Source organism: Typopeltis vanoorti, chromosome 13 (genome assembly GCF_054136105.1).
Source record: "Typopeltis vanoorti isolate ZY-2024b chromosome 13, IOZ_Tvanoo_1.0, whole genome shotgun sequence".
Taxonomy (NCBI): Eukaryota; Metazoa; Arthropoda; class Arachnida; order Uropygi; family Thelyphonidae; genus Typopeltis; species Typopeltis vanoorti.
This window is the reverse complement of record NC_143561.1, coordinates 78,159,876-78,173,197: the sequence shown is the minus strand read 5'-3', so window position 1 is coordinate 78,173,197 and position 13,322 is coordinate 78,159,876. Positions and strand designations below refer to the sequence as shown.

Below are 13,322 nucleotides of genomic sequence, written 5' to 3'. Positions count from 1 at the left end.
TAATAGAAACACATAAGTTACTAAAGGAGTTTTATAGAGTAGATGCTAAAGAAATTTTCCAATGCAATAACTGAATGAGAGAGAACAGGAACACATTATTCCCTCGATGAGTCTTTGGACTCCTTGGATGTGTCACATAATAATAATAATAATAATAATAATAATAATAATAATAATAATTACAGAAAGTTATATAAAACAAAATATTGAAGAGTGATAAATGAATATAATAGGTTTGCAGAAGTGGTGAATGCTTTGTTGACTAACAACTTTAAGGAGAGCTCTGAAATTCATGGTATCAATAATGGTTAGTGAGGACCTTCCATGATGAGTGTTTGAACTCCATGGAGAGGCTTGTGTAATAAAAAAAAAAAAAATGGACAGAATCAAATAGGAAAATACTACTGTACTTCATCACAGTGAGTATAAACATAAGAGTTTTTATGAATCCAGAAGCATCCCTTAAAAACAAAACCAACTTTCAATAAACATAGTTCTGGGAAATATGAAAAAAAACTAGTACTGTTCAACACTGCAGATTGCTTACCAGTAATCAAAGAGGATGCACCTCTTAAGACTTTAGGCTATCAATCTAATCTTAATGCATGTTACAATCATTACATTTTATTCCTGATGTCTCCATGACTGAAGCAAAATACTGGAGGCATAAAACCTTTGTTTAATTCATTCCTAGTGGATATTCATATATTACTCATTTCTGTTAGAGAAAAATGATAAATTTGCATTGGGTAGGACCAAAGCACTTTTCTCAACCAAAAAAAGTAGCAGCAAACATGCTTTCCTTTTTTGTATGAATTGCTTTCTAAATGGCAGCCATAAACTACAAAACATAACAATCACACTGACAATGGATAAATAAATATTTTATAAGTACTTTTCATGAACATAAATTAATTTTTATAAATTTATTTTTAAAAAAATACTTATACCATCCTTATAACCAACTCCTATGATATCTGGATTTATAGATATTTTTGTAACAATATTTTTCTCTCCCATCATTTCTTGTTCGAGCAAAGGATATAGTACACACTGTAGTTGTTCAGTGGTACCATCTTTCATATTCCACAAATTGACTTGACCACTGGAATACCTAACAAGAGAATAAAATAAAAAATAAAATCATTAATAAGAGCTCCTGTCAATAAAAAACAGAACCAAAACCCCATAAATGAGTAATCTCCAATTTACACTTTGCTAGTAAACAAATGCTTCATAATGCAATTACCAAAATAAAGAGTCAAAAGGCTTTAATGCTTTTCTACTCTTAAACTATTCTTCTACTGAACTATTATATGAACTGTTCTTTCAATATCCTACACAGAGATTTCAGAAGTTATGCCCACATATGCCTAGAGCTTGGAGTCTAAATGGCCTGTAATAATATTAAAGATTTGAAGCAGTCAAAGACCATGTTTGGATTAAAATACAGAGTATTTTTCCCCTATTTCTTTCTGCATGCAAAATGAAGGATGTTCTTCTCAGAGTTGGTCATATGAAGGAGAGACATATGAGATACAAGTCATTTTCCTTTCTTTTAGTGTTGCATGGTGATCAGCATTCATTTTAAAAATTATGGACTTTACAATCGTGTTACAAATAACTCTTTTAATTTCCCAATGTTTTGATCTTCATATTAAGATCATCATCTGGAGTATATACAAATATACAAGGATAAGCTGAGTTACATTTCACACAATAAGCTAAAGAAACAATGATTTGATCACCGGTTATTCTACTGGCATGACCTCTAGTGAAAAAAAAAATACAAATTAATTAATTATTCAGAAACTAGTTCCTGTAGTGCACATACCATATCTTTATGTTCCTGAAGATGACAATGTGACATTGTCGAAATATAGAAGTGATTCATTAAAGTTATCTTTAATTAATTTACTTTATATGCGTTACATCAAAGCTAAATTCTATTTAAGAAAACATGAGAAAAACATTCTTTCTTATAGATAGTCTTCTTTCAGTAACAATGATGTTCTATTTTTAACCTCACAATTGTTATTTTAGATTTAGTATTCTGGATTACCTACATTCCTGCTTATAGTTAACTCTTAGAGAGAAAGGTTCCGTGGGTAGAATATGCGCCTTCCATATGAGAGGGGTGGTGGTGGGAGAGTTTGTGAATGTATCTGCCTGTGTGTGTGTGTGTGGGTTTTCTGTATATGGTGAAGGTAAGTGTATCATTAGGCAGGCCATCCGTCTAGAGAAACACAAGTCTCACATCTTCAAACACAACTATGGCCATTCAGGCTTGGCTGACCATGTTTTGGACACCACCCACAGAGTATCATGGAAGAAAACCACCATGCTCCACCACAGCAAATTCAAGAAAGAGAGACTTTTCTTAGAAGCAGCAGCAGCTCTCAAAAACCAACCAAATCTCAATAAATATGGGTGCATTAAGCTTCCGAAGATTTGGGAAACACTCATCACCAGAGTTCCCACCTTACATTCCAGGCCACCTACTACTGCCCTTAGAGGGCGCTCTACCTAGATAGGACTTTAGTGTCACCCACGTGGTTGGGCTTAGTATTGTTTGTTATTTGTGCATATGTTACATTAATTTTTTTGTAATCCCCGTAGATGTCCTAGTGACTAGGACGAAATATAGGAAGTATTAAAGTCTATTTTAATTCTTTTTCAGTGTTGTAAAAAATCCATTAAGCCTCCAACATGATGTCCTCACAGCACTTAAGCCTCTACACACGTATTCTAATCATCCATGGAGAAGAACTAGCACGCAAATCCAAGCAATACGGTAAGTCAAAACTACGACTATCTAGGCAACTAAATAGGCTGGCCTTTTTAAAACGATGTCGGGACACAAGAGTGATACCAAACTGCGTTAAAATGAAGATCAATTTCCATTCTAAAAAAGCACTTCGTATATATAACCGCGCCAGCCAGGCATTACTCCGCAAGCAAATCGCCTCTACACGTGCTACCCTCGCAGTGACGAACGCCGCCATTGGCTCCTTACATTCAGAGCTCTCCACCGTTCTTAACTCTGAACTTTGGTCGATTCTTTCTGGCATTTCGGAAACTTCCGCACAGAGAGAATTCCAAAAAATAAAAAATAAACACATCAAGAAATTTAGCAACCTTGTGAAAAACAAACCACAACCACAAATTCAACCTCTCCAGACAGTAATAAACCTCTCTTCCAAAACGATGCCGTCAGCGCCCTTTGCCTCGGCCATAATTTTGCCGTCGCTCCGAAGGAAGTGCCGGTGCCTGACGTAATGGTGAACATCGAACGTGGAATCGGTCGCTTACCGTCGGAGATAGCTAACAACATCAGACTTGACGTAGCCAACATCCTCGCGCATTCTTCTCCGCCAAAAAGTAATTTATCATATGCCCAACGCACGGCTCTCCTGAAACTACGTAAAGAAAAAAGTATCGTCATCACCAGAGCGGATAAGGGTAATGCCACAGTCATTCTTAATACCAGTGAATATAAGCGTAAAATGAACATTATCCTCTGCGATCGCGCTACCTACATCCCACTAGAACATGACCCCACAAAAACACAAGTTAAGAAACTTAAAATTTTACTCAAAAAAGTATCTTCCTGGCCCCCAGATGTCACGAAAAAACTTAAACCTTTCCGCTCCCGTCCCCCCCGAATATACGGTTTAGCAAAAATCCACAAACCCAATTCCCCACTCAGGCCTATAGTAGATGCTACCAATGCACCTTGCTATAGACTATCTAAACAGCTGGCCAACTCTCTGATCCCCCTCACCGGAAGGTCCCCTTCCTATATAAAAAACTCGACCCACTTTAAAGCCCTCACAGAAAATTTAACCTTGAAGAAGACAGACATATTGGTAAGCTTTGATATCTCCTCTTTGTTTACCAATATTCCCTTAATTGACACCTTATCTCTCTTAGAAAAGGTTTTTCCCTCTGACATCTTAGATCACTTTTCCTTTGCCATTAACTCTGGATATTTCTCATGGAACAACAAAATCTACAAGCAGATAGAGGGAACTGCCATGGGTTCCCCCCTCTCACCCCCCTTGCCAATTTCTATATGGAAGATTTCGAAAAACGAGCCATAGACTCAGCCCCACTCAAACCTTCTATCTGGCTAAGATATGTAGATGATGTGTTCTCTATTTGGCCTCATGGCCCAGACACGTTAGACTCCTTCCTCAGTCATCTCAATAGTCTACATCCAAGAATCCAGTTCACTATGGAAAAGGAAAAGAACAATTGTTTACCCTTCCTAGACACCTTAGTCATACGCCTGCCTAATGATACACTTACCTTCACCGTACACACACAGGCAGATACATTCACAAACTCTCCCACCACCACCCCTCTCAACAATATGGCATAATTAAAACTCTTACCAAGAGAGCCCACAATCTTTGTTCCAGTGGAACCGCCCTCACTAATGAGCTTAACCACATACACAGCACTTTCCTCTCCAATGGCTACAGCAATCACAGTATCAAAAAAATAATCAACTCCTCCCTCATTCCCCTTCCTTCTCGTCAACAAGATTTTAAAAATGCCATCACCATACCCTACATCCGTGGCACATCTGAAAAAATAGCCAAGATACTAAAACAATACAATCTACACACAGCATATAAGCCCCACCGCAAACTGGCTACCCTTATCCGTTCTACGAAAGATCAGCTCCCTCCTCTCTCTCTCTCTCTGCCTGGAGTTTACAAAGTACCCTGTTCCTGTAAGCTGGCGTACTTTGGACAGACAGGCAGATCAGCATCCATCCGTCTAGAGGAACACAAGTCTTACATCTTCAAACACAACTATGGCCATTCAGGCTTGGCTGACCATGTTTTGGACACCACCCACAGAGTATCATGGAAGAAAACCACCATGCTCCACCACAGCAAATTCAAGAAAGAGAGACTTTTCTTAGAAGCAGCAGCAGCTCTCAAAAACCAACCAAATCTCAATAAATATGGGTGCATTAAGCTTCCGAAGATTTGGGAAACACTCATCACCAGAGTTCCCACCTTACATTCCAGGCCACCTACTACTGCCCTTAGAGGGCGCTCTACCTAGATAGGACTTTAGTGTCACCTACGTGGTTGGGCTTAGTATTGTTTGTTATTTGTGCATATGTTACATTAATTTTTTTGTAATCCCCGTAGATGTCCTAGTGACTAGGACGAAATATAGGAAGTATTAAAGTCTATTTTAATTCTTTTTGAGTGTTGTAAAAAATCCATTAAGCCTCCAACATGATCATTATTGTTCAGATGGGGGTGATTGATAAGGATCTCACAGGCTTCCTTAAATTTGCATTCATATCATGTTTTGGTGTGATGTAAACAACTGGTGTTTTTCCAGTCAATTCTATGTCCCTGAACATTTTACATAAAATTGACTGGAAAAGCACCAGTTGTTTACATCACACCATAACATGGTATGAAAATGACTTGGGTCTCATACGTGTAGAGATTCTTCAGAGGAGCAGAATCTCTAAACCAAGAACTAGAAATAATCAAAAATACAGCCATACTAAATGGATATAATCTCAAAACAACTCAAAAAATCATCAGTCACATCTCCACACATCAACCTAAACAAGAAGTCCATAGGATTCCCATACCTTACGTGAAAGGTATCTCCGAACGTCTTTCAAAAATTATGAAGAAATACAATTTTGCCACTATTTACAAAATCAACCAAATCTATAACTTCTTACCTTCTCCTAAGGACAAACTCTCACCTCTGATGTTATCTGGGGTTTATGAGGTCCCATGCTCCTGCAAATTGTCTTACTTTGGACAGACAGGTAGATCTGTTCAGAAACGCATCTCGGAACATCAAGACCAAATTCGTCTTTTTAAACCGCAGAAATCTGGTCTCTCTCAACATGGAGTTGAAAATCCAAACCATAGGATCCATTGGGAAAAGTCAAAACTTTTACATAGATCTTTATATAAACATGAACATTTATATAAAGAAAGTGCTGAAGCCCTACTACACAGACCAAATTTAAACCGCAACAACATTCTTACTATTCCTAAAGTATGGGAAATTATCATACAAAATTATGTAAAATAATCTTTATATATGTTAATTTTTTTTTTTGGTTCAGTTATATTTTTAATTTACTTCTATAACACGTTACTGCATGCATATTGAGATTCCATTGTAATCATGCGCCCTAACTGTATGTTATTCCTAGTATTGTTTGAATTACTGTACTGATGATGTCCCAAGATACTTGGGATGAAATATTTACATATTAAAAGTTATCACTGTGGTTAGTACGTGTTTTTTTTGATTAAGTGATTACAATAACACAGAGAAAAGAAAAAATATTTTTTATATCCCACACAAGGGGTACAAGAACTTATAGCACATTAGTGCAGTGTATAAGGTAAAAAAAAATGGTGCCATGTATTCGAAGCTTCTAGGCTTCCTGTAAAAGCTCCAGAGCAAGTTTTACCAACATCCATGACTCACTTGAGATTCGAACTCACAGCCTGTCAAGTTGAATTGGGAAGGCAGGAAGCCATTGTTTACAACCTCAATCAACTAGGGAAATTCAATTCTACAGGCAAAATCAATTAATCTTTACATTAAGAAGTTATTTTAGAGTAAGAAATGGTCTACTTAGTTTATTTAGCTTCCATATATTATAAGTTTGTTTTTAGTTAAGTTATATATTGTAAGTCACATCAATGAATACAAATGTTAAAAGATAACACAATACCCTGCAACAACATATCCATGACAGGAATGAACAGCTGACAAAACGCCTGCTCTTGCATCTTCCAATTCATATAATTTTCCAATTCGATTCTAAAAATAAAATAAAATAAAATGATAACTTTACAGTAGAGCATCGGCAAACAATAATACAGTATAATCCCACTAGTTCAATAACACATGGGAAATAGAAATTATATTGTATTTCTCAAGGTGAACAAGCATTACATTTTTATGACAGGATTTTGAAAATAGGACTAACTTACAGTTGATTCTCACTATAGCAAACCTATTCAGTGCAACAAACAGATAAATCCTGACCAAATCCTCATAAGCACAATGCTATCTTAAAGTAAATTCGCAATAGCAAATTGTTGACTATAACAAATAGTCTGTGTGGTCCCTATGAGTTTGCTAGAGTGAGAGCTGACCATATCTTGCTCACTGAATTATGCAAGGATTATATTACTGAGGTTTTACTTGAATGCAATAGGTTTTCATTTATGATTTTTTTTATTACTGATTTATTACAGAACCCAACCAATTTTTTAATCACTTTATATTACCAAATTTTGAAAAGGCTAAAATTTTTCATAAACCATGTTGTGCACTATAAGGAATAATCTTGCCATTTAAAAATATCTTTGAAGCACTTTTATATGATACATAAGAAATATCCACTGCCAGATTTTAAAATACCAATTAATTTGAAGCTCAGAGGACACAAAATAACAAAATTTAGCTAAACAAATTCACATTTTATTTATTGTTATTTTTTTAACACAAATGAGAGGTACCAGTACCAAGGAGTATGATGGTCTGTTCTTGTCCATGAAAATGATTGGCATTCCTGCCTGTGCAACTACAGTCATGCCTATTTTATGGAGAAGAAAAAAAACTTTTTTTGAAGGAAATATCTGCTAACTCCATACAAGACTAGGTAGCTAATTTTCTATTATGTCTCTCAGAAGAAATGAAAACTTCATGTTGAACTTCATTTAATGTCAGGCCAGATTAAACAAATTTCACTCATAATTAAAATGCATATTAATTTTGGCTCTGACTTACACATAACAGCACTATCTAATATTTCTTGAGTGAATATCATACAGCAAAAATAAATTATATCAGATAAGATTGATATTGTGCATGAGGAAAACATTGACAGATGTGCTAACTCATTCATCCTTAACCACATACTGCTAGAGTATGTAGGTAAGGATGAGCAATGTTAAAGCATTGCTATGGTGACACTGCTATTTGTAGTGGATAATAAAAGTTAAACATTACTTAAAGGGAACAACAAAGGGTTTTGGTGTAAATGATGTTAACTATTTCATGGAAAGGAAATAAAATTTTAATATGACCTACTGTTGTCTTGGCATATTTTGCATGATCTTTCTCAACTGAGCATGATGATGATGCTGGCAGAAAAACAATCTGGTATGAGTATAAAACAGTTTTGAGAATGTACAGTGTAAGGCAGAAGTGTATGGTATCACTACAGGCCAGGAAAAATAGAGGATAATGAATAGGAAATGTTTAGGGACAGATTTGACTGGAAAGTACAAAGTGAATGATCATTATGGGAGATTTTAACTATAGCAGTATAAAATGGGTAGATGAAACTTACAACAACAATAAGGGAATAGAATTTGTGGAATTCTTGAGGGACAGATGCCTTGGACACCATGCAGTAGAGGTAAACATGAGAATAAAGAGTTTTGGATTTGGTTCTGGCATCAGTGCATTTGATGTTAACTGAGATATTGTCCTTGCTCTCGGATGATAAGAATGACCATATAGTTTTCACTTAGAGGATGAATAGACATGTGGAAGTATTGAGTAAAAGGAATTTATGTGGAATTATAAGGCACGTGATTAAAACAGTCTCAGAAATCAGCTTGGAGAAGTTCCATTGATGGAAGAATTTAAAGGGAGAGAATTTAAAGGCAGCAGTGCATGATAGCTATTAAGAAATATTTATCAGTGGCAATGGCAAATTGCCATGAGGCAATGCCTCAGGTGAAAAAGATAATATGATTGGTATAAAGTGGATGATTAATGAAATAACACGAGGTGCTGATGAAAAAGAGGTTACATAAAGTAACCTCTTTATGTAATACAGACAGAAGTAGAGAGCAACTGCATGAGAAATATAAGACTCAAGCCAGGAAAGTGACTAGTATAGCAATGAAGACAAAATTGGAATATGAGAAGAGACTAGCACTGTGATACAAGGAAAATCTTAAGGAATTCTTTTGTTATGTGGCTAGTAGGAGAAGAAATGACTGAGGTTAAATGATCTTGTCAGATGGAGATGACTGAATAACAAATGCAGATGACATAGTGGAAGTGTCTAATGATCATTTTATTATCATCCCCCAAGACCCCCATGGAGTCAAAGACTCATCTAGGAGGTCCTTTTATCATACACACACACAGCTCATCATAGCATGCTTTAAACACATTCAAATTCTCTGCAGACAAGGCAAGGCATTCCAATCATTCACAACTCTGCATGCAAAAAACCTGCTTCTCACTCCCCTGCTCACATCCTCTTTATAGTTTCCAGAGATGACCTCTGGCAGTATAAATCTGGTTCTCCCCTGATCTCCCACTGTTTTCTGTAGACCTCTCTAACATTGATCCTATAACAACCCCTTACTAACTTGTAAGTCTATCATATCTCCCCTCTTCCTCCTATCCACCAGACTCTGTAAATTGCATCTTCTCAATCTTTCCTCATATTCGACAATCCAGACGTCAGAAACAAAAATCAGCCAATGCCTTTTATCCCCCTTATAGTGAGTAGGCGAGGCCGTTCTAGGCCTGTCTAAGTTTTGGAGACTGAGTAAGTAGTTCAATCTCCACTGGCAGCCAGCCAGTCAGATATGATTTTTGGAGTACTTCATATTATTGGAATGCTTCATCCTGTAAAAACAGATTTTATTCCTAGATGAAAGAGTGAGAGGAGATTGGAGGTTTAGAGGAACATGAGGAAAATGCATTTTGAATAAGGCAGCAGAACACTGGATGCGATTTTGCTATGTGTTTGACTTCTATTAATGTGCTGAGGAACTGTCAGTCCATTCACCTAGCTGCTTCATGAGAATCTAGCTAGTGGAAAAGTCTCCAGGTAACGGAAGGAGGTAATCAAGCAGGAGTAATATTTTATTTTAAGATTGTGGAGAAATTAGTATTAGGTTGTATACAAAATTGAGCAGATGAGGGTACTATTATCTATAAGATCCAGCATGAATTTGTTAAGTGGTACTCTTTTACAGCAACCTGGCTGACTTTAATAACAATGTAGCAAAAGCATTTGATAAGGGAAAGCATATAATGCCTTTTTTCTTTTCTTGCAATGGTATTTGACAGAATGCCATGGGTAAGTTAATATTTAAGTTGCAACATGAGTTTAAATATCAGGTTAGTGAATTAAAGTGGAAATTAGTCCTAACTGATTAGAGGGTTGCGTGCAGAAGGAAGAGTAATATCATGGAGGAGGATCACAAGTGGAAGTACTGGGGCATCTACTCTTTAACCTATCAATGATTTCGTCACTGGATTGCAGGGAGATATTCAGCTATTTGCAAATGATCTGGAAAAAGCTTCAGAGGATCATTACAGGCACACCAATGATTTTCCAGCAAGGGATAGTCCAAAACCTCCTTTAGTCCGGACAAAATTACAAGAGTGCACTTGAAATTCCCACAACTACCAGACTGGGCCATCACAGATAGTGTTGCCATCTGGTGTATGCTTGCTTAATTACATCTTCACTTGATGGCGATTCCTTAATTTTAAATTATTCTTAGCATATCTTACTTACATTTAACCCTAGCAAGGGTTCCTAAGCAAGGACCAATTCACAGCGTTGGAAGTGGTGTTGTTAAGCATAAGCACAGGTCCATATCTACTTGTGCAGTATCATCTATGCTAATACATTTCACTTAATCACAGTTAATTTACATTTAATATTTAAGTTTCTAGCAGTCCATGATATGGGAGATATATAATTAGTAGGTCAAGGTCAGAGGTGCTGACGAATTATTATTACATGACCTCCATTGGTCTGCAAAATGGCTAATCCAGTAAGGTTCTGGAACCAAGAGTGCTGTAAAATTGATGTATCAGCAATAATGCCAGTGTTGTGGCCATTCAGGACGATTTGAACTAGCTGGAAAGGTAGGTGAATAAAGAGGGATATTAGTTTAATGTAACTTTGAGGCCGAAAAAAACTGTGGCAAATCAGTGCTGGTTGTGAGCAGAGGCCAACAGAAAAGTAATAACTGGAGGTTACTTCTGGACAAGAATTTTTAGTGAAGCTTTGGTGCACTAACCCAAATGCAAGAGCAGTATTCCAGAGTTGGACAGATTTAGAATTTATACAGAGTTAGTAAGTGGACGGATGAAAAGTAACATTATTAGTGATAAGGAATGCAAACTTTTTGGAAGCCAGAAGTGACATGTTTATGTCTGGAAAGGCATGGAGTAAGTGCCAGTCTGAGATAGGGAAACGTCAAGCTGAGAATTATTAAAGGTAATGGGAGAAGAACTAAGATCTTTATTGCAAGAAAAAAGATAAAATTGTGTTTTGGAAGCAGTGAAGTTGACTAGGTGGTTGCTGAAGAATAGTATGAAGATCAGAGTTTAGGATACCAATTGTAGATGATCTTGAAGTATGAGATGCTTGAGCAGTGAAAAACTAGCATTCCAATTACAAAAGCTGGCAGGCAGGCCATAAGATGATGATTTGATGAGAAGCCGTTGATGTTAAACCCTATCAAATTCTTTGAAAATGTTGAGTGCATCAACACGGGTTTCTCCAAACCTTTTCATGGCACTTGTCCAGAGGTGGTTGATGCAGATAAGGAGACTGGTCATGGATCTTGGACAGGCAGAATCTATAATGGTGGCTACTGATTAGCTGACAGCCCTAAAGGCATTGAAGAAATTACCTGTTGATGACAAATTACTTTATACAAAAATGAGATGAAAGCAATAGATTGATAGTCTGATAATACACTAATATCCTCTTTTTATTAGAATCAGCTCTATGAGGAATTGCTTCCATACTGTAGAGTGGGTGCTAGCTGAGTATAATATAGTGCAGAGATAATAAGGACATGTGTTAGTTCAGAAGCACATCCCTTGAATACTACTTGTGGGATACTGTCATCACAACCAAAAGCAATGATCATCGTTTTGCAGATGTAGGCAGTTTTTTTTTTTTTTTTTTTTCCTATTCTGGTATACTTCTTGGAAATAATGACTTGGACAGTGGGTGGGAATTTTAAAAGAGCGGAAAATGAAGGTCTTCATTTCAACCAACATGGATAAATCTGTAATATAATCATAAGTATTTGGATCCAGAAGAATGGAGGCAGCAGTCTGACCATGGAAAAGAGGAGTAAAAGTCTTGGTGATGTTCACACTTAAGTGTTGTTGTAGTCCCAAAGGATATGAGGTTGTGAATGGCTGAGGAAAGAACATTTCACTAGAAATGACTTGTATGAGATTATGATTACCAAGAAAAGAGGTCACTTCAACAGTGTACTTGGAAGGAGAACTCCAGGGTGATGGGATGAGAGGGGATTATTGGTATTCTGGTTGGTAGAAGAATGATTTATTTTAGGTCATTTCTTATAGCAGATACCTCAGCTTTTCTACCAGCATAGACAGTGAACTATAAAAATTAAGGCAATTGGAGTTGCAGACATCAAAGGAAGGTAACTTTTCATTTCACTTCACTAATCAAGGATATTAGTTTGTTGCCTTAGTCAATATATTGGGACCTCAGATTGTGGGCATTAGTGAGACCTGGCTATCAGAATCTGAATATTAACTGCTATTGAGTGTAAAGGGTACACTATTTTTAGGAAGGATAGGAGAGGAGGGGGCATGCTGCTAATGATATCAGATGACTTGAATCCAGTTAGAGTTGAGACCTATGACTGTAGTACTACTACTAACAGTATTTGGAAGGAATCTAACAAGATCAATTACATAGTAGGGTGTTGTTACCTGATGGATCGGTTGCTAGTGATGAAGAAATGCATCACCAAATAGACAAGATGAGCACGAAAAGATTAATCATAATGGGAGATTTTAATTACCAAATATTGATTGGGTAGATGTAGAATCTCATGAGAAGAATAAAAATGAAAATCAATGAAAAATGTATTGAGCTGTTGCGGGACAACTTCCTCAAGCAGCATGACAGAAGGAACTCAAGGTCAAAGAGTGTTAGATTTGATAATAGTGTCAGAGGGTGTTTCAGTTAAAGATGTAACTATTCTGCCTCCAGTTGGTTAAAGTGATCATGCTGTACGCACTTGGGAAGTGACTAAGTTCATGAATGTTCCATTCAGAAAAGGTTACATGTGGAACTACAAAGCAGGAAATTATGACCAACTGAGAAGTATACTGAGTTCAGTGGAATGGGATCAGTTGATGGATGGAAAGAATATCGACAGTGCATGGGAAGCATTTAAACAATACTTAAATTATGTGATATTAGAGTGTGTCCCAAGAGTTAGAAAAATAAATATGGTAAGAGTCAAATGAATGTGTAA

General features: G+C 36.6%; 1 protein-coding gene across 2 annotated transcripts in view; it reads right to left on the bottom strand.

Annotated features, from left to right (window-relative positions):
* The window catches only part of LOC150100304 (F-box/WD repeat-containing protein 8-like), a 223,815-nt gene that overhangs the window by 153,977 nt on the left and 56,516 nt on the right, over positions 1–13,322 (bottom strand). For both annotated transcript variants that reach the window (XR_016549296.1, XM_090403239.1), the window contains exons 4-5: positions 6,746–6,834; positions 951–1,114 (exon numbers count right to left, since the gene is read on the bottom strand). Coding sequence is in view for 1 of the 2 variants with exons in the window: in XM_090403239.1 (XP_090259365.1) it covers positions 951–1,114; positions 6,746–6,834 (253 nt within the window). In the remaining variant the exon portion in view is untranslated. The remainder of the gene's footprint in view (positions 1–950; positions 1,115–6,745; positions 6,835–13,322) is intronic.